This window comes from Convolutriloba macropyga, chromosome 2, assembly GCF_964194025.1.
Source record: "Convolutriloba macropyga chromosome 2, txConMacr16.3, whole genome shotgun sequence".
NCBI classification, from domain to species: Eukaryota; Metazoa; Xenacoelomorpha; order Acoela; family Convolutidae; genus Convolutriloba; species Convolutriloba macropyga.
This window is the reverse complement of record NC_134469.1, coordinates 82141143-82166770: the sequence shown is the minus strand read 5'-3', so window position 1 is coordinate 82166770 and position 25628 is coordinate 82141143. Positions and strand designations below refer to the sequence as shown.

General features: G+C 36.0%; 2 protein-coding genes across 2 annotated transcripts; both read left to right on the top strand.

The window, feature by feature from the left end:
• Positions 1 to 20007: 20007 nt before the first annotated feature.
• On the top strand, positions 20008 to 20376 carry LOC142335023 (NADH dehydrogenase [ubiquinone] iron-sulfur protein 6, mitochondrial-like). The gene has a single exon (XM_075383351.1). It carries the CDS (start codon positions 20008 to 20010, stop codon positions 20374 to 20376), a length of 369 nt encoding a protein of 122 aa, XP_075239466.1.
• An 8-nt stretch (positions 20377 to 20384) lies between these two features.
• On the top strand, positions 20385 to 25517 carry LOC142334787 (eukaryotic translation initiation factor 2-alpha kinase 1-like). The gene is made up of 2 exons (XM_075383080.1): positions 20385 to 22559; positions 25134 to 25517. The coding sequence occupies exons 1-2, from the start codon at positions 20621 to 20623 to the stop codon at positions 25367 to 25369; spliced, it is 2175 nt and encodes a 724-aa protein (XP_075239195.1). The 5' UTR covers positions 20385 to 20620; the 3' UTR covers positions 25370 to 25517.
• The last annotated feature ends 111 nt before the right edge of the window (positions 25518 to 25628 follow it).

Below are 25628 nucleotides of genomic sequence, written 5' to 3'. Positions count from 1 at the left end.
GTTCTCTTTTGAATCTTGTTTTGAGGTAGGGGTCTGACCCAAAATTTTATATTTGGCAGTTCAAGGCCATCAATCTCTTTTGACATCTCTGTTTAATAAGTCACTAAAATTAGGCTACAATTACTGGAAAACCATGTTATCAGAAAAAACTATTTTAGGAGTAAACTTGCAGCCCATTAATTGATTGAGGACCTGTTCAGTGGATACGCTTTCTTTTGATGCAAAATAGACAACGACACCTTGCGAATAAAAAAGCAAAACAATTAGAATGAGATGTTGAATGCCTTGACAAGAAATGGAGACTAAAATTGTTTTCTGCGATAAATGACTATGTCAAAACGAAATGTTTTGCATTTGAATGTAAGGATATTATTTTTTTTTGTCCCAAGTAATTGTGTCTTTGTTACTAATGACATCAGATATGTTTGTGCTTCCAGCAGCTTGCTTATCGAAAATTGAATTTTGTCCAATTCACGATTGAACAGACTTCAATGTGTTTGATAGCACTTCTGAAACAAGAGCAGTGGTTTAATGCTGACACAGTTCTAATTCAAGTCAACAGTCTACTCTTTGCGTTCACTATCCCCCTCCTTTTCTTTAATTTTGCTCAATTGCTTTCGCCTTTTTCGTGTACTCAGGCAATTTGTTCAACTCCCCTCTGATTGGGTGAGTCGAGAAGAATCAATTATTAATGCAGAAGATTACCTAGAACACAACAAAGCACCGTAGAGGGCAAATAGCAGCCTAAAATTGATAGTTGCGGAGCGTCAGCGAGTGTAGGATATCAAAGTGAATTCACTCAAACAATTAATTTTATTAAACGTATCGGATATAGGCTGACAAAAACTTGCCAAAAAGAGACTATAACTCGACGTAAAAAGCTGGGAAATTTTCACAATTGCTGACAGGGGTTGCTCATCATACAAAATTCTTAGTTGTCACACTAGGTCAGATATGATTCCTAGTAATCATGCTAGGTAATATATGAATGGAATGGGTTCATAGTAGTCATTCGAGGACCATACAAAAAATCAAACTTAACACTAAAATGCTTAATTCATTACTCCCTAAACTACTGATACCGAAAAAACTTGATCACTGCAGTCATTCTTTAAGGAAAAAATTTTTTTTTCTTTGTAATCATACTAGATCATATATGATTTGTTTGATGATTAGTAGTCATATAAGGATCATACAACATTTTTTAATGGCGCAACACAATCGTAAAGTTGATAGAGACTTTCATAAAGATTAACAATAACCATAACTGGCGTGAGCCAACCGTGGCAAAGCAAAAATGAAAAATCTTTGTAATCATAATAGGTCACATATGATTTGTATGATTTCTTGTTAGTCATACAAGGATCATACAAAAAATTCAAAAGCTTTATTGAAACTGTCAGATTGAGTTTTTCTTAGCTTCTTGCAACATATGAATGAAGACACAGTCATAGTTACAGCAAATCAAGAGTTTTTAGCAAAACTTCAATGAATAAAAACGGGTTTTGAATTAAAGTCAGCCATCTCCCTCTCTCTCATTACAGATGGTTTCTTTTTTCAAGCTGGTTTTATCTAAACGCTATAACAGCCGAAAATGACCAAGCAGATATCAATATCACGTGTGGAATTTCCATCTCGATTTGTTGCCAAATGTTGGCAGATCAAAATTAAAAATTGACAATAGTTCAAATTTGATCATGAATAATAGTAACTTCTTTCTTCAAATGATCGAAAAGTGGGAAATTGAAAATTTGCGAACGTTAGGAAATAATTCAAAAAAACTCTTTTTACCGATGGGACCTGTTTTCAATAAATAAAGTAGCATATTCACAACCTTCTTTTTTGCAATCAATTAGATCGAATTAGCAACGCCAAATTCTTCTCAACGATTTCAAAAAAATGAGCCTTCGCTCGGTTTTTCACGGAAATTTCATTATTCTTATTAGCAAAGTATGCTAATATGCAGTTTTCATTGCTTCATAGTTTCATGTGGTGGTTACAAAAGATTCAATTCAAGACGAATTTTAGTGTCTTGATTTTACAGAAAAACTTATTGGACCACCTGCAGTTGGCTTCTGTTGTTTCCATATCCTGACGGTCGCTGCTACGCAAATGCAGTTTTGTCAGTACATTTTGTGTTGATTTTCAAATTCATTTGTTTTTTTTCATCTTACTCAAAAAGCTGACTGATTTGAGCCACACCAAGAAAGAAATAACAACTGTATTGGCGGTCTGAGGCAATTTTATTTTGCCGGAATTGATTGGTCTAATTTAAAACTGAAAACCTTTGCCGAATTTTCAATATTTCGCAAGTTTTTAACCTGCAACCTATACTAAACCATTCGATAGATTATGCATAAATGCAGAAAATTCTAAAGCTCATTCTTATGACTGACATATATTTATTTTTTTCCTAACTCTGGATGCCAATTCTGTTGTCAGAGAACATTCTTTAGATTCAAAATCACGCCAAAGTTCGGTGTCTGCTTGCGTTAAATTTTTTCGCAAAACTTTCAATTGTATTGCAGCTGATCTGTTTACGATTCCTTTTACTTTGTTGCCTTGTTGTCAGATTTTGAGTGCTATACAACTTGCTTTGGACATCTGGTTTGATCTTCGTCAAAATCTTTGTAGACAAAACAGAAAGCCTCCATATTTTTCAAGAATTTATTCCAAGCAGGTGATTTTCACAATCAATTGACATAGAAAAATACCCAAAGCAGATGATTAAAGTCTACCTTATTTCAATGGCTGCGGAGAATTGCGACAGAAATATTTTTATCAACTAAATTTGGCAAACGTTTGCTTGTTGAAAAATCAGTTGACATCACGAAAACAGTTTCTCGCTTCTGCGCTAGCCTAAGTCCAAAATAATACATGTTTTTTGGACCTTTCCTTTTCGTTGGATCTTACTACAATTCAAAGAATTTTAATTGTATTGGGCGCTGTCTTTTTTTAAAGATCTGTTCACACATTTTCATGATTTCTGAAGTCAAATTGGAGTAGTGATTTTGGTCACGCCCAAACAGGAAGTGGAGCGAAAAAGCGAGTGGTTTTGCGGCGTGAAATTTTTTTGCTCTGAATTTAAAGTAGAGTGAGAAAACAGTGTTTTTTTTTTGTTCACATGCGCTAGTGGTTTTTTTTTGTTCACATGCGGCATTTTGACATTGTTTTTTTGTTTTTTTTTCTTTTTTTTTCGTCTGATTTTTTTAAAATGGTTTTCTCATTTCACTCATAGTCCATTCTAGGTCTAGTTTTTCTGTTTAGTCAATGAAAATTCTTTGATTTGTACGTCAGGACTTGTCCTGCTATGTTCTTTTTTATTTTTTGTTCTTTTCGCAGTTAAATGACATCATTTATACTGCTCACGTTTCTCAATTATGAGTTCGGTCTGAGTGAGCATTTTTTCAACTCGATTTGGCGTTAATTTTGATCTGAAACCCTCTACTGAAAACTTCCCTAAAATCAATAATTTTACTCCATTTTTGGCTAAAAATAATTCTAACTAAAAGCTTCATTGTTCTGTAAACTGTTTTTGGGCTAATTTGATGTTTCAAAAGCTGATCCTTCTGTGTGATATATCGACAGTACATTGCAGCAATGGTAAAACAATTGTGTCTCTATTTGAATTGGAATGGTTTTGCTAGACAAATACAACCTAGAGTTGAGAGTTTGCTTAGTTAAGCGTTCATTTCACTTGACATAACTTTCGGAATTCCACTACTATTTTAAGAGTTAGGTAAACGCGTCACAATTCATGTGTTTTATTATTAATTGTCCAAAAATGAAGTTTTGAGAGACAACTGACTTCAAAATTACTATGACAAAATTGAAACAAAAAAAATGCTAAACGCGGAAATTGTAAATAATTAATTTCCTCTCAGCTGTAAGAGCAAAAAAAGAACAAACATCATCAAGGTTAAGTGAAGGGAGAATGAATTTTAAACAAAAGGTTTCTTTTTGTACTGCATTTCCCTCTCGACAAGAAAATTGAATGAATTGTAACAAATTAATTTTAACAAAGTTATATTGAGAACAAATGAACAACTTGGAAGATTGAAAAGAACTAAATGTTTTTTTTTGATAATTAATGAGAAACAATATTCGATGGTTATCTTAACTAAAAAATAATAAGTACTTGTTATCATAAACATATGATAACAAGTATTTTTCATTTGTTAACTCAACACTGTTAATTTGTGATAGGAATAATTATTATTAATTTGAAAATTTTAAACGCAATAAATTGGATTTTAATATAATTTACCGTGAAGAGCAGCGGAATAGCATTATAATGGAGGCAACGCAGAAGTTTGAAAGAGTGCTAAGAACTGATCCAAATAAGAATTTTCGAGACCATGCAATGCCGATGGAAGTCTAAAAATTGCTATAAGAAATTCATGAAACAATTGAAACGTGTTCGAATTCTATGAAGTCGAGTACTGAGGGCTGAGTTAAATTTGATTTTCTGCGTCGAAAAAGACATGGTTACTTTCTCTCACAATCCTCATATTCATATTCATCAATTTCGAGGAGTGGAAAAATCGGAGGGTCCGTTAAACTGATGATGGGCATGCTGAATCCTCTTTTTGGACCGGGTTGTCATAATCGTTCCTCTTCAATTACTGAAGCAATGATTGGATTGTCAACTTGAAGTTTTGCCTCACAATCTTGTGACTCTGCTGAACAAAACCGTAGAACTCGGGTGCTCTTTTGCTGCGTTTGTTATCAGCAGCTGATGTCGGTTGTTCTGCATTGCTCGTGCCCCGCTGTTTCAGAGGGGTAGATTGCAGCCCAATTTGTACCTTTTTTTGATTTCGTTGGTCTTTTTGCCGCAATAAACTTGGAAATTTTCGAATTCACAGATTAGACATCTGAAACTTTATCCTATTTTCTATGTAAAATTTAAAAATCGCCTCTTATCTTTTTTTAAATCTTTAATATGGTGACTGAGTTCCTATTCAGTCGTTTTTTTAAACAAAAGAGGCTGCCATTCACCATAACATCCAAAGATCGGCGTTGCTCTCAGCTTCCGTCTCCAACTTCGCAATATCAACAATCCGTACTTTAACTTCTTGTTTCCTAGCTTCTTTAGTGATAGAAGCACATGGGAAAGTTTTGGCTACTGTATAGCCGTGGAAGGGAGTTTTAAATGATCGTTTCTTTTCTTCTCTTTTTGATTATATCCCGAACGCTTTCAGATTACGCAATTTTTGTGCTCTTGGGCGTGCATTAGTTAGTTTAGGATGAAGAATGAAACGTGATGCAATTTTGTTGGAATCTCTTTTGCATCGCTTTTGGCATCTATTTGAGCTCTGTTTATAGCCTCCTCTTTTTTTCCACTTCTTCTGGTCATGATCCAAACATTTTTGTCAAAAGAGTTTTCCACTGGTAAAGCAACATTATTTAAACAATGATTTAATATCAATTCAAAAAGTGAGATTTAAATTATTAGGTGGTGCTGATATTCCTTGAATTTGTGTGTGGCGATCTACTAAAATGCGCTTGAAAAGGAGATACGTTTTTGTATTTTGCTTACAAATACAAAATTGATAGACTATTGCTTTGTTTGACTGCTTTATTGAAAACTATTTGTTTTAGATTCTATTTTTATGCACGATATTTGTCTTTCAATTTTTTCAATCAGTTGTTCTTCCAAATTTATTGCTGTGATCATTGGCAGGTGAACTGATTAAAAGTTTCATGAGAGAAAAAAAATTTTTGTTTTCAATTAAACATCTTCTTTTGTCTAAACTACTGTATCGAGGTATACCGTGATCTTGTGTATAATCTTCTAAAAAATTTAATACTTTAGAATCATTGGCTTTATCAAAGACTTCAATTTTTGGATATTTATAACGTCTATCAATGTATGCTAGAAAATTAACGTCTTGATACTTTTGGTCTGCAATTGGTCAAAGGAAATCTATCTGAACTTCCTCTTTTCATATCAAACAAATTACATTTTGTTTCCAGTGAAACGCCGATTTTGATTGATTTTTGGTTCTTTCCTTATCTCCATGCAATTGAGGGCTTTTTAAAGTAATTCTTGATGAGTCTCTGAACAAAAAACCTATTGCCCCAGATCTATCATTCCAGAACTACCGGGGTGCGTCAGATAGAGAGACTCACGGAGGACAACTGCTTTTATGTCCTCTGAAATTGCCACAAATTTGTCAATACAAAAAAAGCCCGACCGAACGGTCAACACCCTTCAGTATCAGTGCCAGCATGAGTTCATCTCCTGGCGCAGTTGTTCGTCTCCCTGCATCATGCAGTCCCTCAACTCTTCGAATTCTGCATCTTTTGAAGTGAGCACCGCAAGCAGTTGCTTAGTAAACAATCTTCTGAGATTATTTACAAAAATCTCTTTTTCTGAGAATGCTAGAACAGAAGAAGACGGAACTTCATCTGTTTATCTTCTGGTTACATTGACATTAGAGTTGGTTGTCGATTGGATAGTAACTCTATTAGAGTTGCTTTGGGGTGTGGATGGTAAAGTAAAAGTAACAATCATTTAAGTTTGTTTGCAGAGTTGTTCAAAGGAAGATGAATTGTACGCTTATTGAAGACGAAAATTAAGGTGGAATTATCAGTTTGAATGACATGGGTGGCACTATTGGATTGTTCAACATTTACCAAGAAAGTGTGCTGTGATTGACAGTTTGCTGGTGAAAAATTTGAAAAAAATTGCTGCAATTGCATCTACCAACCGATCTTTGCACGCGGTTTGTGCTCTCCAATTAAGTCAACAGGCAACAACAACCATTTAATCCAGTGGATTACTTTACTAATATGAGATTTTTTGAATGATGTTTTTTCATCGTTGAAAAGTGTGCTCTACGATCAGTGACGGCTGCAATTCTTATCCCGAAAAGATTATATGTACACAACTTGTCGTTTATATTACGCAAATGTGACGCAATTGCACTTTTTTCAAACCTTTCGTTGAATGGTATCCCAATGCTGCACCAAAACCGCAAAAAGAAGCATTGCATTTGATGGGTGCTTGCATGTTTCGATTAAAATGAGTGAGTTCAGTTGTATTTTTAGTTGATTTGGAATTTGCTGGATTTATGTATCATTCGTTTTGAACTTACAAATCGAGCTTGTTGATTTTTTAGAAAAAAAAGTTGAATAGCGTGACACAATTGTGCAGGAATTGCTATGAATTTTCCAGTTAATTGATTGAGCTCAGAGACCATTTTTTTAAGTTTTTAAGGTGCATTTAACTTCAAGATTTCATTTTGTATATTCAAGCGGTTTCACTAAGTTTTACAACTAGCCACTCTCTTTCAGTTTTAGCAAAGAGACAATTCCAAAGATACGCAAAGACTACCCATGTGAATCTTTTTGAAACAATTATAAACTAATTTTTTAGAATCTGTTCTTCTGCCGCGACTAATAACTATTGTATAATCTGGGAAACAATGAATGTTTTTAAGTCAAATTGGTGTAGAGTCCATTGCCTTTTGGAATGTTGCAATCATTTCAGTCAGACCAAGGATCCTGTAATGAATCTATAAGATTCACCGCTCACTATATCAAAATTACAATGGCACTATATCAAAATTACAATGGCTCAAAGTCACGTTTCGTGATCTAAATTAAGTATATTTTAGATCCAGAGTTAAAAAGTTTAGAGTTAAAAAGTTTGCTGTTTCACATGGTGAAAAAATTTTCAAAATTTGCTGATTTGTATCTTTTAGGTTGCCAATATTAAACTGTTTTGATGAGTAATTTTCAGTAAAGCGCTTGTCAATATATGCTGGACGATAGGGTTTTGCTAGACAATGCAACAAGGTATTGAAAGATAACTGAATTCTAAGATTACCATGAGAGGAGTAAAAAAAACCTCTTTAATTGGGAAAAATCCATACTTGCACTTCTGCTTAGACAGAGGAAAAATTACAACAAGTAAACAAGCAGTTTTTGAGTTGTTGGACTATGATTAGTTTTCGCTGTATTTCACCGTCTAGAGTATTTGCGTTGATAACCTCCAAATTATGGATTCCTCGTGACTACCCAAGTCCCAATGTAAGGTAAGCTCTTGAATTAATTCATAAATTTTTTCTATTAGCCCATACATAAGTTGTTTACCATTGAGGAAAGAATTTTTGTCAAACGTTATCTTTCGTTGTTTTGTAAGAATTGTATCAATCTCCTAAAGTTCTCTTGTCGTCATCTTCACGTATTCGTAGTCCAGGTCCTGCGAGAACAAAAGTTTTAAAAATTTTTCCGCCGCGAAACTTAAATACTAGGAGGAGACTGCTATTTTTTCACATACACCCCTTAGAGGACCTCCAAATTTACCTCGGTTGCTTCAATCTTTTAAAAATTATTGAGCCAAGCGTTGCTTAGCTGTTTTTTCCTTATTCTATTGTCGCCCAAAATGTGCTGTTCTATTGTTCACATTTTCTTCATAAGCAGGCTCGGGAGGATTGGTCACTTTTTCATTGGGATTCTCGCGAAACACGTCAACCAAATTTCCTCCTCCGCAAGAATAGCAGGTTGGACTATGATGCGGGACCTCCCATCTGAAAGGGTTATTGAGAGTAGGTTTTCTCTTTCTCGTAGCTGTAAAATGCTCATCGAACATGTTCTCTGATTGCACCATTGCGATCCCAGGTCGAGATGGCCAGACCGAAGTGACCCCTGATCAGACGAGTTTCGAGCGCACACATGTTCTCGGTGCGCTCGAATTACATGGTCTGGAAAAGGCTTCGAGCGCACTTTTGTCTGGACAATGGTCTGGAACTTGTCTGATCAGAGGCCACTTTGTTCCTTGGACGGTCGGATCAGAGGCAGTTTCAAGCGCACACTAGTTTGATCAGAGACCAATTTGAGCGAATTTTTTTTCAAGTTTTTTTTTGTTTTCATATTGACTTTTGTTGTCTCTGGTAAGAGTCAACAATAAAACAGCATTCTGATCAGAACTTCATCTGAAAATCTGATGGGTTTGATCAAAACCAAGGGATCCAGCTGATAACAACTGCAGGTCCCCTCAAGTTGTCTCTGCAACTTGTCTGATCAGAGGTCACTTCGGTCTGGGACGGTTTGATCAGAGGCGATTTCGAGCGCGACCTCAACCTGGGGATGCTGGAAATACTGTGTCTCTGTGGAATACTGTGGAAATACTATTTGAATTAGCCTTCTTTCGCTATGCGATAGGTTTTCTCTAGACGATATGGTTTTGCTACACAATACAAAAAGGCATTGACAGATTACTGAAATGTAAGATTACTATGAGAGGAGTGAAACAAAAAAAATTCTAATTGGGAAGAGTGCATACTTCACTTCCGCTTAGACAGAGGTAAAATAGCAGCAACTAAACAACCCGGGCCGAGAAAATTGGCCAAAATTATGTAAGATCAGCGTCAACTAGCGTTGACAAGTCGGAAAATTCACCTCAATTTTCTTACATAATTTTGCGTTGAATGCGTTGAATTTAAAGACAAAAATTCAACGCTTTCAGCGCAAAATTATGTAAGAAATGGCGGTGAATTTTCCGACTTGTCAACGCTAGTTGCCGCTGATCTTACATATTTAGCGTTGAATTTAGCGTAGATCTTACATATTTAGCGTTGAATTTAGCGTAGATCTTACATATTTTTGCGTTGAATTTGGCGTTAATCTTACAAAAAAACAACGCGTAGAACTCTGGGTATAGGACTCGAACCACTGACCTCCTGTTTACTTGTCGCCTCTTCTACCATTGCGCCACCGTACCTTGATTTCCATAACAGCCGAAATCCTTATAAAGCGTAGATCTTACATATTTTGCGTTGAATTTAGCGTAGATCTTACATATTTCGCGTTGATTTTATCGTAGATCTTACATATTTTGCATTGAATTTAGCGTAGAACTTGAATATATTTCGTTGAATTTAGCCCAGATCTTACATATTTTTCGTTGAATTTAGCCGAGATCTTACACAATTTCAACGTATTCAACGCATTTATCATGTGAGAAGTACTAGGAAAAATTTAAAATTTTTTTTAAGTTTTGAAAAAAAATTTGAATTCCTAATATGGTCTGAAATGGTTTTTGCACCGTAAGAGAGCAAATGGTTATTTTTTGCTGACTTCATTTTTCTCAATTGTGCAGTATAGGGGTCGAAACAGTAAAAAAAATTAATTTTTCGAAAAAAAACTTGAAAAATTTGAAACCTTCAAAAGGTCTGAATTGGATTTTGCACTATAAAAGAGCACCAAAAAAGATTTTTTCTGACTTCTTGTTACTCACCTTTGGAGTATAGGGCTCGAAATAGTGAAAAAATTAAATTTTCGAAAAAAAACTTGAAAAAGTTTTGAAATCGTAAAATGGTCTGAAACGGATTTTGCACTAAAAAGAGCACTAAAAAGTGATTTTTCTCACCTGTGCAGTATAGGGTTGAAACATTTAAAAAATTAACTTTTTGAAAAAAAAACTTGAAAAATTTGAAACCGTAAAATGGTGTCAATTGGATTTTGCACTATAAAAGAGCACTAAAAAATGATTTTTCTCTGACTTCACATTTCTCACCTTTGCAGCATAGGGGTCGAAACAGTGAAATTGATTTTTCGAAAAAAAACTTGGAAAATTTTTGAAATTGTAAAATGGTCTCAAATGGATTTTGCACTATAAAAGAGCACTAAAAAGTGGTTTTTTGCTGACTTCGCTTTTCTCACCTGTGAAGCATAGGGGTCGAAGCAGTGAAAAAATTGACTTTTTGAAAAAACACTTGAAAAACTTTTGAAATCATAAAGTGGTCTGAAATGGAATTCAAAAAATTCAACCTTAAATTTGTAAGATCTCAGCCAAAATTCTACGCAAAATATGTAAGGTTGGAGTTGAAAGCGTTGAATTTATGTAAGATCTACGCTAAATTCAACGCTAAGTATGTAAGATCTACGCTAAAATTCAACGCTAAATATGTAAGATCTACGCGAAAATTCAACGCTAAATATGTAAGATCTACGCCAAACTGCAACGCAAAATATGTAGGATTAGCGTTGAATGCGTTGAATTTATGTAAGATGTATGCTAAATTCAACGCTAAATATGTAAGATCTACACTAAAATTCAACGCTAAATATGTAAGATCTACGCCAAAATTCAACGCAAAATTATGTAAGATTGGCGTTGAATGCGTTGAATTTATGTAAGATCTACGCTAAATTCAACGCTAAATACGTAAGATCTACGCTAAAATTCAACGCTAAATATGTAAGATCTACGCCAAAATTCAACGGAAAATTATGTAAGATTGGCGTTGAATGCGTTGAATTTATGTAAGATCTACGCTAAATTCAACGCTAAATATGTAAGATCTAAGCTAAAATTCAACGCTAATTATGTAAGATCTACGCCAAACTTTAATGCAAAATATGCCAGATTGGCGTTGAATGCGTTGAATTTATGTAAGATCTACGCTAAATTCAACGCTAAATACGTAAGATCTACGCTAAAAATCAACGCTAAATATGTAAGATCTACGCCAAAATTCAACGGAAAATTATGTAAGATTGGCGCTGAATGCGTTGAATTTATGTAAGATCTACGCTAAATTCAACTCTAAATATGTAAGACCTACGCTAAAATTCAACGCTAAATATGTAAGATCTACGCCAAATTTTGACGCAAAATATGTAAGATTGGCGTTGAATGCGTTGAACTTATTTAAGATCTACGCTAAATTCAACGCTAAATATGTAAGATCTACGCTAAAATTCAACGCTAAATATGTAAGATCTAAGCTAAAATTCAACGCTAATTATGTAAGATTGGCGTTGAATGCGTTGAATTTATTTAAGATCTACGCTAAATTCAACGCTAAATATGTAAGACCTACGCATTCAACACCAATCTTACATAATTTTGCGTCTTTTGGCGTTGAAACCTCGGCCCGGGAAACAGATATCATTGTAAAGGGAGAGAAGAATTAAGTTGGTAAAAAAAACTTCTCTGCGAACCACACACCATCATTGGAAGAGTCTAGTCTTATCCTCTGTCAGTATTGTTCAACATGTGGCTCAACTAATTGCAGGCGAACTAGCGAATCTCAAAACACACGATTAGTACTTGAAATTTTTAGCCTTGCTGTTTTTGAGGTTGCATCTTTTGAAGAATTGAACTTCACCCTCGGGGTTTACGGAGAAGCCCAGTTTTCATGCTGTCCATTGTTATTAGGAGAGAGTTTATAATAGATATTCCGTTTTGAGTTGTGCTTCTTTCAAAAACTATACTTCAAATATTGAAAAAACTGCCCATTCAATTTAAAAATACTTTTAATCTCTGTAACAAGCGTTTTAAAAACAAACGTTAATCGTCTTGATAAACTGTTTTTCACACATCGTAGAAGGACACAATGAACAAAAATTACACTTGGTTGAGACCACAATTGAAAGATTTCTAGGAAAGGTTGGAGCTATTTGAAAGGAAAATTTCACCAAGAAAAAATTAAGCCTATATACAGCTTCACATTTACTAACATTTCTTCTTCCCGAAAAGTTTTTCACTGTGAGATAATTTGTTTTTAACCAAATTTTGTTATTTTAGCCAATTGTTTTTGCTAATTAGGAACCTTACCCTAACACTGAGCAACTTCTTCGGGGAAACTCATAATTGATCAATGCTCAATAATATTTTGCCCTAATTTTCGGTCAAAATTAATCTCATGTTTTAGCATTGTCACGCAAAAAGGTCACAGTTGATCTAATGTTCTAGCATGAGGTCCGTGCCCGTTCTTCGACACCTGTGCTTAGCCCCTGCATAAATTTTTATTGTAAATAGCTTCATGATTTTGATGCTCCGTGGAGACTCAACATTCAGCAACATTACGAGCAAGATGCGAACCCTTTTTTGATGTCCTGCTATACTAGTGGTTACATGCCGCTTTTTCTGCCCAGCATAGTTGGGTTGCCATCCATCATCATTATTTTTAAATAACCTGTGATAATTCATGTTTCTATTACAATATGATTTCAAAATAAGGAGGAATAGTCTTAAATTTAGCGAGCGTTGATGCCACGTGAGAGCCACAAAGTTTTTTTATGTGCTTGAAAGCTTTCTGAATGATTTCTTCTGTATTGTAGCATAACTGTTGATATATCATGACTTTGAGTCTGGTTTTCTTACTTGCTACCTTTGTTTTGTTTGCAATTGATTTTTGCTGCCAATTATTATTTTTATCTTGACTGTTTTTGAATGCCATGAGCCCTGATGCTCATTTATACTCAAGCGGTTCACATCTGCTAATCTTTCTTGTTAATCCGGCGTCAGTTGGTTTTTGATACCAATGAAAACTTTTGTTGTCACTGCTCACATTTACGTTGATATCAAAAAAGGCGAATAAAAATTTAGCGTTCACTTTTAAAATGTTTTGCAGATTTTTGAGCATTGATTTTGCAAATTATAATTTCTCGTATGGTCACTGCAAAAATGTCATCCACATACATCTTGAACAATTTTCCTCCCTCAGTTTCCCCTGCGGGTTGCTGATGTCTGCAGCACGTACAAACCTAAACAACCTACAGCCTTTTGTGCATTCTTCTTTCGGTAGCCGCAAGCACATCCATCAAAAATCTCAAAGAAAGTGGGCAGTCAGACCCAATTGTCTACGAGCAGGTGTTTAGTGTCGGCTGCACCTGCCTTGCTTTGGCTCTTTCTTTGGGTTTTTGCCCCGGTTCTTTATTTTTCCTGAGCAGTTTTCTCAAACTGTGTTATTACGTAGTACTGTCTCCCGATTTTTGATCTCCAATCTAGTTTTCTGGTGCAGATCTAAATGTTTTTTTGCCCCATCTTTCTGTTTGTTTTCTTAAAATTAGTTGCTTTATTTCGTTGAGCACCTGTGTTTTAGATTTCAGCAGCTCCTAAACAGTTCGTCCTTGCTAGTTCGTTGACAGTAAAGAATAGCACTTAAGTGTTTTGATCGTTTTCAGGAACTTTATTAAACATGCTAGGATGCAGTGTTTGTAGTTATTTGAGTTTGGACTTGAGATCGTGCCTTTCATCAGATTGAGCCAAAGCACCAACCCTTTCTTGCTTAGATGACACTTTTGATTTGAAGGTCAGGTTTTTAACCAGTTTCTATATTGTGGGGCGTGAGAACGCGGGAACCGTTGGCAATCTCTCCAAAAAATTTTCCTGCTTGATAATGGGTAATATCTACAGGGTGGTGAAGCGAGCTTGCGGCTGAAAGGCGCAGAATGGAAATAGTTTTTTAAAAATCATTCCCGCTAAGGAGCTAACAACGGAAAATTTTTTTCAATTTTTTTCACTGGGTCGGGTTTTTTAATTGACAAAATAAAGGATGTAAAAGAAACTGATTGGCCAATTTGAGCTTTATTCTGATTGCTGAAACTAACTTTTTCAAATTTTATCTTTATAATCAGATTAAAACTGTTGAGAAAATTTTGTGTAATTTTTTGAAAACATTTTTATGTGTGTCTGAGACCACAATTCAGACAACTCAGAATACTTCAGAAATATCTTTAGAAAATTTTTTTAAGATTTGATTGGCGAGGTTTCAGAACAACTATAATTATTTTTTTACTCCTTCAAAATTAAATCGGTATTCATTTTGTTGAAAACTTTTCCCCTATAATTTTTTTTCTGAGGTCATGTGTTTGTATTTTTAGGTAAAATCAGTATTTTGACCTAACATTAAGCATCACTCTTGTAATGGTTTTGAAAAATTTCGTTTTACAACGCACAAAATATGTTTGCGCTAATTTTTAGTCAAAATTATGTGTTGAACTAATATTTCAGCCTGAGATCCTATCCCGCTCTTCGCCGCCTGTGATGAACCCGGCCTCAAATCACTAATGTAAATGGCGTCATGATTTTTTCTACGTTGCAACACACATCCAGATTTTTACAATTGATTCTATTCGTACAATCAAGACAAATTAAAAAAAGAATTTTAATGAAACAACATGTATTGGATGCCAACCAAACTATATTGGGCACAAAAACCGGCATTTCACCACCAGCATATTTGAAAATCAAAAGAAGGATTCGCATCTGGCTCAACACATTGGTGAATTTTGACGCTCCACGAAAGGAATTGAATGAAAAATACTTGATGCCTGTCGCATAGTAGAAAAAAATCATGACGATATTCACATCAGTATGTTGAAACCGGTGCTCAGCACGGGCGATAAATACTGGGACCGTAATTCAGGCTGAAGAATTCAATACAACCATATTTTTGATTGAAAGATAGGGCAAAATTTTTTGTTTATGGCAAAACGAAATTTGCAAAACCTCACAAGAAGGACGATTAGTGTTAGTGCAAAAACACTCTTGGGATACAAAAAACGTGACCGAAGTAAAAAAAATCAAGAGTAGGAAACTTTTGAAGAAAATGATAACAGATTTGCACAGGAAGTGATAAATAGTCTAATTATATTGTATAACAGTGCAGAAAGTTTCGATTTAGGTTGAGATATTTGAGTTGGGTTTCGATTTAGGTTGAGTTGTTTGAATTGTAGTCTCAAACAAAAGCAGATGTTTAACCTCTTTTGTCTGGAAAGGCATAAACAACCCCACGCTTTTGAGTCAACAACGCGGATGGAAACTTGGCTTTTCTAGATCTGAATAAAAACGTAAACGATGATACACAAATTAGCCGTTGCCGGCATCACAAATCTACTGGTACCGGCGTAATCCTAAATGTTCGTAGCTGTGCACCGTTACAACATAAAAAAAGTAATTCATGGGACCGTACATAGATTTTTCAATACAACCAGTGATTGGCAATTTTTTTATGTAGCCCATTAACAAACGTAGGATATCTGGACTGAAAATTTATATCCAACTTAGTCTTCCAGTATTGTTAACGAGCCGCTGGATAAAAAAGAAAAAAAAGTAAAATCAAAATGCCCTAAAAGTGAAGAGCAACTCAAAATAATTAAGAGTTTCCACAATAACGAGCTTAAACGGATGTTTTATGTTCATTGCAGGGAAAACATCTCTCAAACATTTGCGAGAAGACTGATGAAATCTTTTTCACGACGAGAAAATTATGAATTCCGTTGCCTCCCCGAAAGAAAAAACGTTAAATAGCTTGTAATATATAAAGTTACATGTAATGGATGCAATTATGTTCGCCAAACCAGCCGGCATATTACCACTAGAAATTTGGAACAAAAAGAATACGCTGTGGGCAAAACATCTCGTTGAATGTTGTGGTTTAGCAAAAAATAATGAATGAGACATTCTCGATGTTTGTAGCGGGGTTGAAAACTGTTAGCAAGGGAAGCTATCTACATCAAAAAGTTGAGGCCGCCACTAAGCACGAGCGACGAAAAATAAATCCAAAAAATCATTGTTTAGTCAAAGTTTTGTCAACTCCAACAAATAAAGGAAAACAACAGATAGGAATGGATTTAAAAACTACATCTCAGGAATTGAGAACGTAACCGACATTCGCAAAAACTACGGAAAAAAGGATTGAAAGATTGAAACTTGTTTGATGTATTAAATTAAAATCAAACGTTTAACTGTCCATTTTACTTTTATTAACTTTGAAAAACATCGTCGTTCTTTTTTTAACTCATTTCGTTGAAATCTACAGATAGAGTTAATGATATATATATATATATATATATATATATATATATATATATATATATACATATATATATATATATATATATATATATTTTTGCAAACAACTTTATTTGATTGTGAAATCAATTTTAACTAAACCTGACAATGAACGCAGTTTTCGAAAAAGTTTGTTTTTAAGACAATTTAGTTTTTAATTGACATTTCTAACTTTTTCTAAAGCCTTTTCAATTTATACTTTAATTAAAGATTTTTGCAACATTTTTGACCTTTGGTTGAATGTAAAGATCAAAAACCCTTTGTTTTAAAAAAATATTGCTAAGTTTCAATTTGAAAAATTAAATACTTCGACATCAAATTTTTGTGCCCCAACCTTTAGGTTGTATACATCTTCACTGTTATTATTAGTGTTAACTGTCAAATCTTTCAAAGACATTGGCTAAATGAAACTCAGTTTCTTTTTTTAAAAAAGTAAATTTTAAATTCCTATAAATAATAAATTGCTGTTCTAATAACTGCTTGTTGTTACTTTGTTAGAACGCTTTCTTTTTCTGGTGCTTGCATTGATTGTTTAAAACCAAGAAAAGCTATTTGAATGACCTAATGGGGCGTAAATTGTAGTAGTTCAATTTGTAATTGTCTCAATTCTTTTTAGGCAATCACTTTTGACTGTAAATTTTAGAATCTAAACCTTCACTGTGAAAATTACAGTCAATTCTCAAGGAAATACTCCGCTGAATCTGCAAGTACTTACATTCTCTACCGCTCCTTTTCCCATTGAACTTTTCAGGGCAATATCCCACCAGCACTTTTCAAAACGAAATCTTAAAGTACTAAAACGACAGAGCCCACTGGAAAGCAGATGTCTTTGTTGTGCACAAGACCAACACAGGTTATAAGTTTTTGGATATCATGAATCAGCTACTCCTACCGAATGTAGAGATAAAAACTATGCAGAGTTTGCCTTCTACGCTGGCATGCTTTTTTCACATATTATACTGCCAGTGCCAAGAACAGCAACCACAGTTTTTTCAATAGAGATCAAGCAGACAACTCCAGATGTGGATCCAAAGACAAGAAGAAGAGCTGTTCTCTGAAAGAAAGGCCCATCAGCTCCGACTACAAGAAGCTTCAAAGATCAATCCTCATGCACCAACGGAAGCATCGCCGCAGAATGTCTACAGCTGCTTAACCAAAGGAGTTGAACAAAAATTTGCATACCCCAACCAAACAACAATCGCATAACCGACAATCTGACAGACGTGGAAACAAATTTGAGTAAGAAAGGGGTATCAGTCATAACTTGTCAACCCCGGATGAACCCTTCATAGTAATTAATCCTTACCCCTACTCCTTGTTGGGATGAAACTAGCTAAATTGACTGCAGATACACGTGATTATTTCGAATTGATTGATCTCTCACATCCCCTAAACAACCACGATCCTACCCAGGCGGGGCTCAAAATCGTTTGCAAGAGGATATAAAACTGGCCCGAATTAAGGGAGAGAAAACTGAGCTTGATAGTCTGATAAAAAACAACGCTTCAACAGACGAAATACTTCCTCGAAAGCGGTTCACAAAAAGGCACTTCTAGCTGGCTAAATGCCCTGCCACTCAAAAATTACAATTTCTGCCTTACGAAGTTAGAGTTTTGAGATAGACTACAATTACGATATCAGCGAAAAAGCAAGGTACAAGTCCTCTAGTGAAAATCTCAAAATCACGCATGTCCTCCACTATGCAAAAAGCGGGTACACTAGCATTCGCTATAACAAAATCCGAGTTTCAGGAACGAGGTTTGTCATGACGTCGAAATAGAGCCAAAGCTTCAATCGCTTAAAGGAGAATCCTTTCGAAACAAAACCACAAGCACCAATGACGACGCTCGACTGAACACCAAAGCGAATGGACTCTTGGAAACTGGACTCTCTTGAACCTTTTTCGATGTCAAACTTTTCAACGCCCTCGCATCTTCACGCCCCAAAACCATCAAAGATGCCTAATCATATCAGCAACAGCTAACGAAACTAAAATTTGAGAAACGCATTATCGCAATTGAGAAACAGTTATTCGAATCCTGCAGGTTTTGCCTGCACTGGTTGTGCTGGCTCCTTCGCCACCAATGTCATGAAATTGTTAGCCGAAAAAATCCGACAAGAAAAACAAACGATACTAAGACACCATCAACATGATCCGAACCAATGTAAATTTCGCACCCCCTTAGACGCTGTCTCATGTCTCAGGGCATGTATGCTCAAGAAGTCATACATACCCGAAGATTTGTGTGTCTGCAATTGTTGAAGAAGGAAGGCTGAAGTGTTCATAAATCACTCGCCCTCAATTCTTGACTACCCTCTATTTTTTTATTAATTTTACTAGAAATTGCTATAAGCCGCTATTTGATTCTGCTTAGGTCAATGACCTTTGCTATAAATCCATTGTTTTTACCGTCTGTATGACGACGCTATGGGCATGAGTTGAGCATTTGTTTTGAAATGCCATTGAAAAGAATCGTTTCATTTGAAATGCCATTGAAAAACTGAAAAATTCCCTCATCAATTACCTGAAATCCATTTTTTATGATATGAGCTATTCGTGTTCTTATTTTGTCAAGAATTATTGTAAATTTTGTCGTCCATAAGTCACGCATGTGTTTTTCTCAATCCTTATTTGGAAGGAATTAAGTCTTCTACTACTACGTTTTGACTTCATTTGTTTTTGCTTGTATATGACTATTTACAGGTGGTGTTTTTATAGATGGCTAAGCACAAGTCTACGATAGAGGCAACCATGTGTAAGAGAACTTCACCCAAACAAAAATCATCAGTAATGACATAATTAAATGGCAGTATATTGCATTTTGTAGGATAATCTTAAGGCCATTCGATTAACTTCAGGCATAGATACTGTCAAGTTCGCTCTGAATTAATTTGACGAGCTGAGTGTAAAAATTCGTAAACTAACAAAATTTATTAGTCATTTTTGATGTTAAGTTGTAGATCTATAATAAAAATAGTAAACAATAGAAGTCTCAGCACGCTTCCTTGTGGTACACAGTGCGTGATTCGAGCTGAATTTGAGAACGGTTAGTTGACACAGTTTAGCGCAGTGTTCAAGAGATGTAAGAACTTAAGTCCTTGTCCAATATCTGCTAACTTATTCAGAAGAGTATTATGAGATTTTGTATCAGAAGCTTTCTGTATGTCGACGTAACATTGCTTAACTTGTCGGCTAAAAGGCATTTCGGCCAGTTCACATGACACGTGCTGCACATCGCCAATGACATTTGAGCGCAAGAGACCCATCAGCCTGAGCTGTAAATTCACATCAACAACCGACTATTTCTATTTTTTTTTTACTTTGAATGGTTGGTTTTCTATGTTCTTAAGGGCGCTAACATGGAAGCGCTTTGAAAATATTGATGTTTGGTGTATTTTATTTAAAGATTGCAATGGCTACTATTCGTTTGACTGCAAAGTTGTCTGGAAGGTCATTGCAGCGGTCCGTTTTTCTGAGGGCGAATGCCGGAGTAAAGCCTTCAGTTGGTGATAAAGAGCCCGTTGGACATACCAGTCAGCAATTTGGTCCCAAGGATAACAGACAGGCCCGATTTCTACTGAAAGAAAAGCAGGTCAATCCAAACTTTGCCATCAATATGGTCGCAGAGGTTCCGCCGATAGAAATAGATGGCAACCACGTTTATTGTGATGGTGGTAATCCTGCCCTGGGGCACCCCAAAGTGTACATTAATTTGGATAAACCCGGTGATCACAGTTGTGGCTATTGCGGATTGAGATATATTATGAAACCACATCATTGAAGCATTTTTAATTCAAAAACTTTCGGTATTAAAATAGTCCTTAGTAAATGTTTTTAGTCTAAGTTTTTTTTAACCTTTTCATCTATTCTGCCTTAAGTTGCAGATTGAAGCTCAGAAATAGTTTGGTGGGCCTGGCTTTCAATCTGACGGGCTATAAAAGTGAGTTGTTAAGATATTTCGAGGCTTTCGACTGCGAAAGTGTTTTGCAACTTTTTTCAGATTGTAAATAGTGCATGCATAGAACATGAGTGGAGGAAATGACTTGCATTCTGCATTTTATGACGATGTTGGTTCCAGTGAGCGTTTCAAATTGCAAAGAAGTAGCGTATGTGAGCCATCGGAAGTTCGATTCTCGTCTGTTGTGAAAAATACTGAAGATGGCCATGCAAGATCTCGTTGCGTAGCAGCTCTTCGTCGAAACTATGTCACAGACAACGGGGCCTCCTCTGGGTCTCTGAATATGAGTATTCTGTTTGTAGGATTACTCGAAGTTATTTTATGCAAAGTTGAGTCAAATAAAAACACTCGAAAAACTTTACTTAAAGTCATTCTGGAGAAGCTGCACGATGAGGAAATTTTCCCTGAAGTGTTTGAAGTAGTTGAGCAGTTGAAACCTCTCCAAAAGCATTATCTAAAAAATTTTTGGAATATAATACAGGAAGGAAGGAAATCAGTTACTGCCATTGTTCCCATTGCCGGTGCTCAAACTAGTGCTATAGACTTGCAAACTCTGTCAACGCCATTCCCAAAAAACTGGTTCACAGATTTTTTGAACGCTTCAAGATATGAGGATAACTTTGAAGAGCTCGAGTTACTTGGAAAAGGTGGGTTCGGAGTTGTGTACAAAGCTCGTAATAGAGTTGACCTCGCTTACTATGCTGTGAAGAAAATTTTTCTCAAAGATTTTTCGCATGATAATAAATTGAAAATTTTGAGAGAAGCGCGAGTTATTGCTAGTTTGAAGCATCCAAATATTGTGTGCTACCATACAGCCTGGCTAGAATATGTAACCAAGTTACCCAGTTGTTGTTCGCATTCATCAGAGTTCTCATCTGAGCTTAACTCAAATGCCAGAAGCAATGTTTCTTTCGTGGGAGAAAAGTTGTCTCATGGAAAATCGGACCTGCCTTCAGCTCGTGTGGAAGATATTTCTTCAGAATCGGAAGGAGGGATTGTTTTTGGCATAGCTCCGGATAGTTTTGCAGATCCTTCTCAGAATTCGGAGAAGCGGGCAAGCGAAAATTCTGATCTCAGTGAATCTTCGAGTGACAGCGAATCATACGCTAAAAATGACTCAACAGAATCTCACTTTTTATTAGAAAAAGTTGATAATAGTCTTGAAATTGACAATAAGGACAGAAAAGATGATGAAAATGGCGGCGAAAGCGCATCATTTGGGCGTCAGAGAAGCGCTCCTTCATTCAGTCGCTCCTTTAGCTGCCCAAATGCTGTCGACGTCAATAAAATCAACAAGCGATTAGATAAACAATGTTTAGACGTTGCGTCTTTAAAGTACTCAAGTCGACAGGACATGACGGGCTGTTTTGCCTTGTTTATACAAATGCAGCTGTACGATTCTAATCTTAAGTACTGGGTGACCCAGCGAAATTTGAAAGTTTCGGATTTCAATAACTCGTGCAATCTTATCTGCCACAAATCTAATTTGAGAATACTAGAACAGATTGCCAGCGCGTTAAGCTACATACACAGCAGAAATATTGTTCACCGAGATTTAAAGTTACAGAATATTTTTATTGACTTAAAATCACTGCAGATTTGGATAGGTGATTTTGGTCTGGCACGACGAATTGATCAAGTTATAGAAGAGTTCAATCATGCGCCTGGACAAGGGAATTCAAATGCAATTCAATTAGAAGTGCGTAAAAACGATGTCAGACTTTCTGAAGGTATCGGGTCGTATCCATACGTAGCTCCTGAATTACTGGACGGAACCAGAAGTTACTCTTCGAAAGTGGACATCTTCAGTTTGGGAATTATTCTGTTTGAATTGTACCAACCTTTCGCGACTTCGATGGAAAGGGCCAAGACAATTCAGCAGCTCAAACGAAAAGGAATCGTGCCAGACTCCGATTTGAAGACACGACTGTCCGATGTTTGCAATCTGATCGAGAGACTAGTTTCGGTAGATCCGAATGTCAGGCCATCTGCGGATGAAATATTAGGTTTCTATTCCAGTTATAATATTCACGTTGTTAATTGCTCTCGAACAAAGTCCGTATCAACTATTGAAGTCCTTTGTGGCGTTTTTATGAAAATCTTTTGTCTGACAATTTTTGATTTTTCGTGCGACTTTTATTTATCACGCTTGACATCTTGATTTTTGCGTGATCTAAATTGCTTTCCTGTTCACACTTTAAGCAGGTCAAAAAGTGGTGGCTGTTTACTACTAGAATTCGCAGAATAGGCACACCGAAAGCGGTTTTGGTTTTTCCACCATGAATCTTACTAGTGTTCCAAGTCTGATAACTCAATTGAAGCACCTATTGCCTTCTTCTACTACATACTGAATGTTGGGCTAATCGATATTTAACCCCTTGCTTTTGAAAGGTCACTTGTGGATCATTGCTTGACTTTATTTCAACAAAAATGTGTTGGATCGACGGCTAAGCTTTATGAATAACAATTGATGCGGGTCTTAAGAGGTGCAGCTACTGTGCGAATGGACCAGTACTTGATTTGAACCAGCATCTCTTACTTGCAAGCCTAGTGTGCTAAGCATTACCCCAACTGGTCTTAAGATCTCGATTGAAGTTGGACATCTCTTATAACCCGTTGTCATGTTCGTTCTTGCTCCTCGAGGCTTCTTTTCTCTAGACAATTATACTTTGAACAAGAAGAGTTTCTTATCAAGCTATGTAAAGCTTATCTTATAGCCGCAAAGAGATAGCTGGAGTTACTATTGGTTTTTAATAGCCGCGAAGCGATAGCGGCTATTATTGGGGACATCGTGGTTTTTTTTAATTCGTCGTCTCCATCGATGATTCTTACGACCTGACTTCTTGGAATTGACTTCTTGGAATTGACTTCAGTGACTTCTATTGCTTTGCAGTTAAAATTTATGTACGTGACGTTGTTTCTGCTTTTAGGTCAATTGCGTGACTTACCTCACTCAAAAAAATTACTTCTGAACTCACTTATGGAATTTAATTTTTTATGAAGATTTACTAGTTAATATTGTGCATCTAAGTAGTGCCAATCTTATATGCCCTAATTCGTGATTATTAGTCTTGAGTTTTTGATTTCGAATATCAATTTTGAAATAGCTCTTTAAGGACTTTTTCCTTATAGAACGTATGTGTCAAAAATTGACAGTCCGAAGCTAACCCAAAAAGTCTAGTGGTCTATTAAAGGACTGGTGGTCGATCTGTCTATCTTATTTCTTTAGGTGTTTCAATTCATGGAAGGCCACGAGCGTCTATCGCGGCTATTTTCCGGCAATCTGCCGGCTATGTTGTTGTTTTTTGTCCTCGTCCAGATTTTTGTTACGACCATATGACGTCACAATCACTTCAAATATGCTTTTTGTTCATGCTGTTTTGACTGAAATGCGTGTGTGACACTTTTCTAAGTGGATCGAGTTTGTGTTCATTTGCATGATTAAGTTTTTGTCGCACGTGACTTACTTCACTCTCAAAAATTACTTTCTCACGCTCAAATTGACTCTGTTTAATTCAAGGAGATAAGGCCAAGTGATTGTGTGTCTCTAATTGAGGGCTATTTAAGAGCAATAGGAAGCCGCAAAAAGTTATACAAACTCCAATCAAAACTTAACATCTCAGCACTGAATGAAAAGAAATTTATTTTTCAGTCGGCTTTTTCACTATTTTTTCGAGACTGCAGATATACAAAGCTATCGGGATATTTTCTGGCAATATTCCCGCTATATTTTGTTTGTTTTTTATTGACAACTTCTAAGGGCTCTTAATTCTTCCGTTCGCTTTGAGGTTTTAGGACATGCTCTGGAACTTCTGTTTCGTTGCTTCTTTAGACTCACACAATACAGACAAAATAATTGTGCGTTGATTTTGGAGTGATTAATTGCCTCCAAACGAAGCTTTTAGTAATTATATTTGTCCTGTGGTCTGTTATGCTTGTTTTCGCTTGACCGATTTTCCGTTTTTTTTCTCTGACCCTTTTGATTTTTCGTCCCTACAAAAGGGGTTAAACAAGTAAAGCCCAAAGGGCAGCCGCGCACACACACACACACGCAAACAAACATGCACTCACTTGCCGGCAACCCCCCCCCCCCCCAGAGACACACTCCCCCATGTCCACCCTATTCCACTCGTCGATTTTTCACTTTTCACGCCCTCTCGTCCAGTCCTCCAAACCCTACCTGCCCTTCACCACTCCACTCGACCCCGCCTCCAATGATAGCATCCCTAAGCCCTCGCTGGCCTCTATCAAAACTAACCGCTCGATGGTCGTTTGAGGGCAATTCTCACGTTATTAGTCGGTTATGTGCTTAAACGTTCATTATGTCAGAAAGTTTTCTTTGGTTCTAAGGTTAAATGGCATTAATAAGTCTTTTATGACTATAAAGCGGAACTTGCTTAATAATTCCGGTTTATTTACTCGCCTCTCAAATGTGACAATGACTACATAGCAACGGACAGTAATGATACAGTTTTCTGAGTCGAATTACGCCTGCATTCAAATTTAGCGTTTTTAATGCTGAGATTCACATCGCATTCTGATCCATGACTTATAAGCACAACTTTGATTTGCTTTTTCAGAGTCATCATTTTTCGCCGCTGATTCTACTTCAACAAACTACTCTGGCTTGACAAAAAGCACACCTGTTGTAAATACTTCCCAACGTCACATCGGTCAAGAAATCGAGGATTTGAAACGGCAAAAAAATCGTTTGAGGAAACTGATCTCGAGAATTAAATGGCGCGAAATGACGAACAGGAAAGAAAATTTTCGACTCAGGCTGCAGCTGAAAAGTCTGAAACAACGTTTTGTGTGAACAAAAAAAACGGTTTGAACTCAAGCGTGATGTTTACTGATTTTGTGTGATTGGAATTCTTATCTTTGTTTATTGCTAAATTAGTTACGGTTACCTTTTATATAAACCTGCAATACAAAATCTATCTTGAAAAAATTTTGTTCTAAAAGCTTTTATTGGTCGGAGTCTGTCTATACACGCACGCACTAATCTAATGGTTTAATAAAGAAAGTGAGATTTCTTTTTGTATGAAATTGAAAATGGATATAAAGAAAAAGGC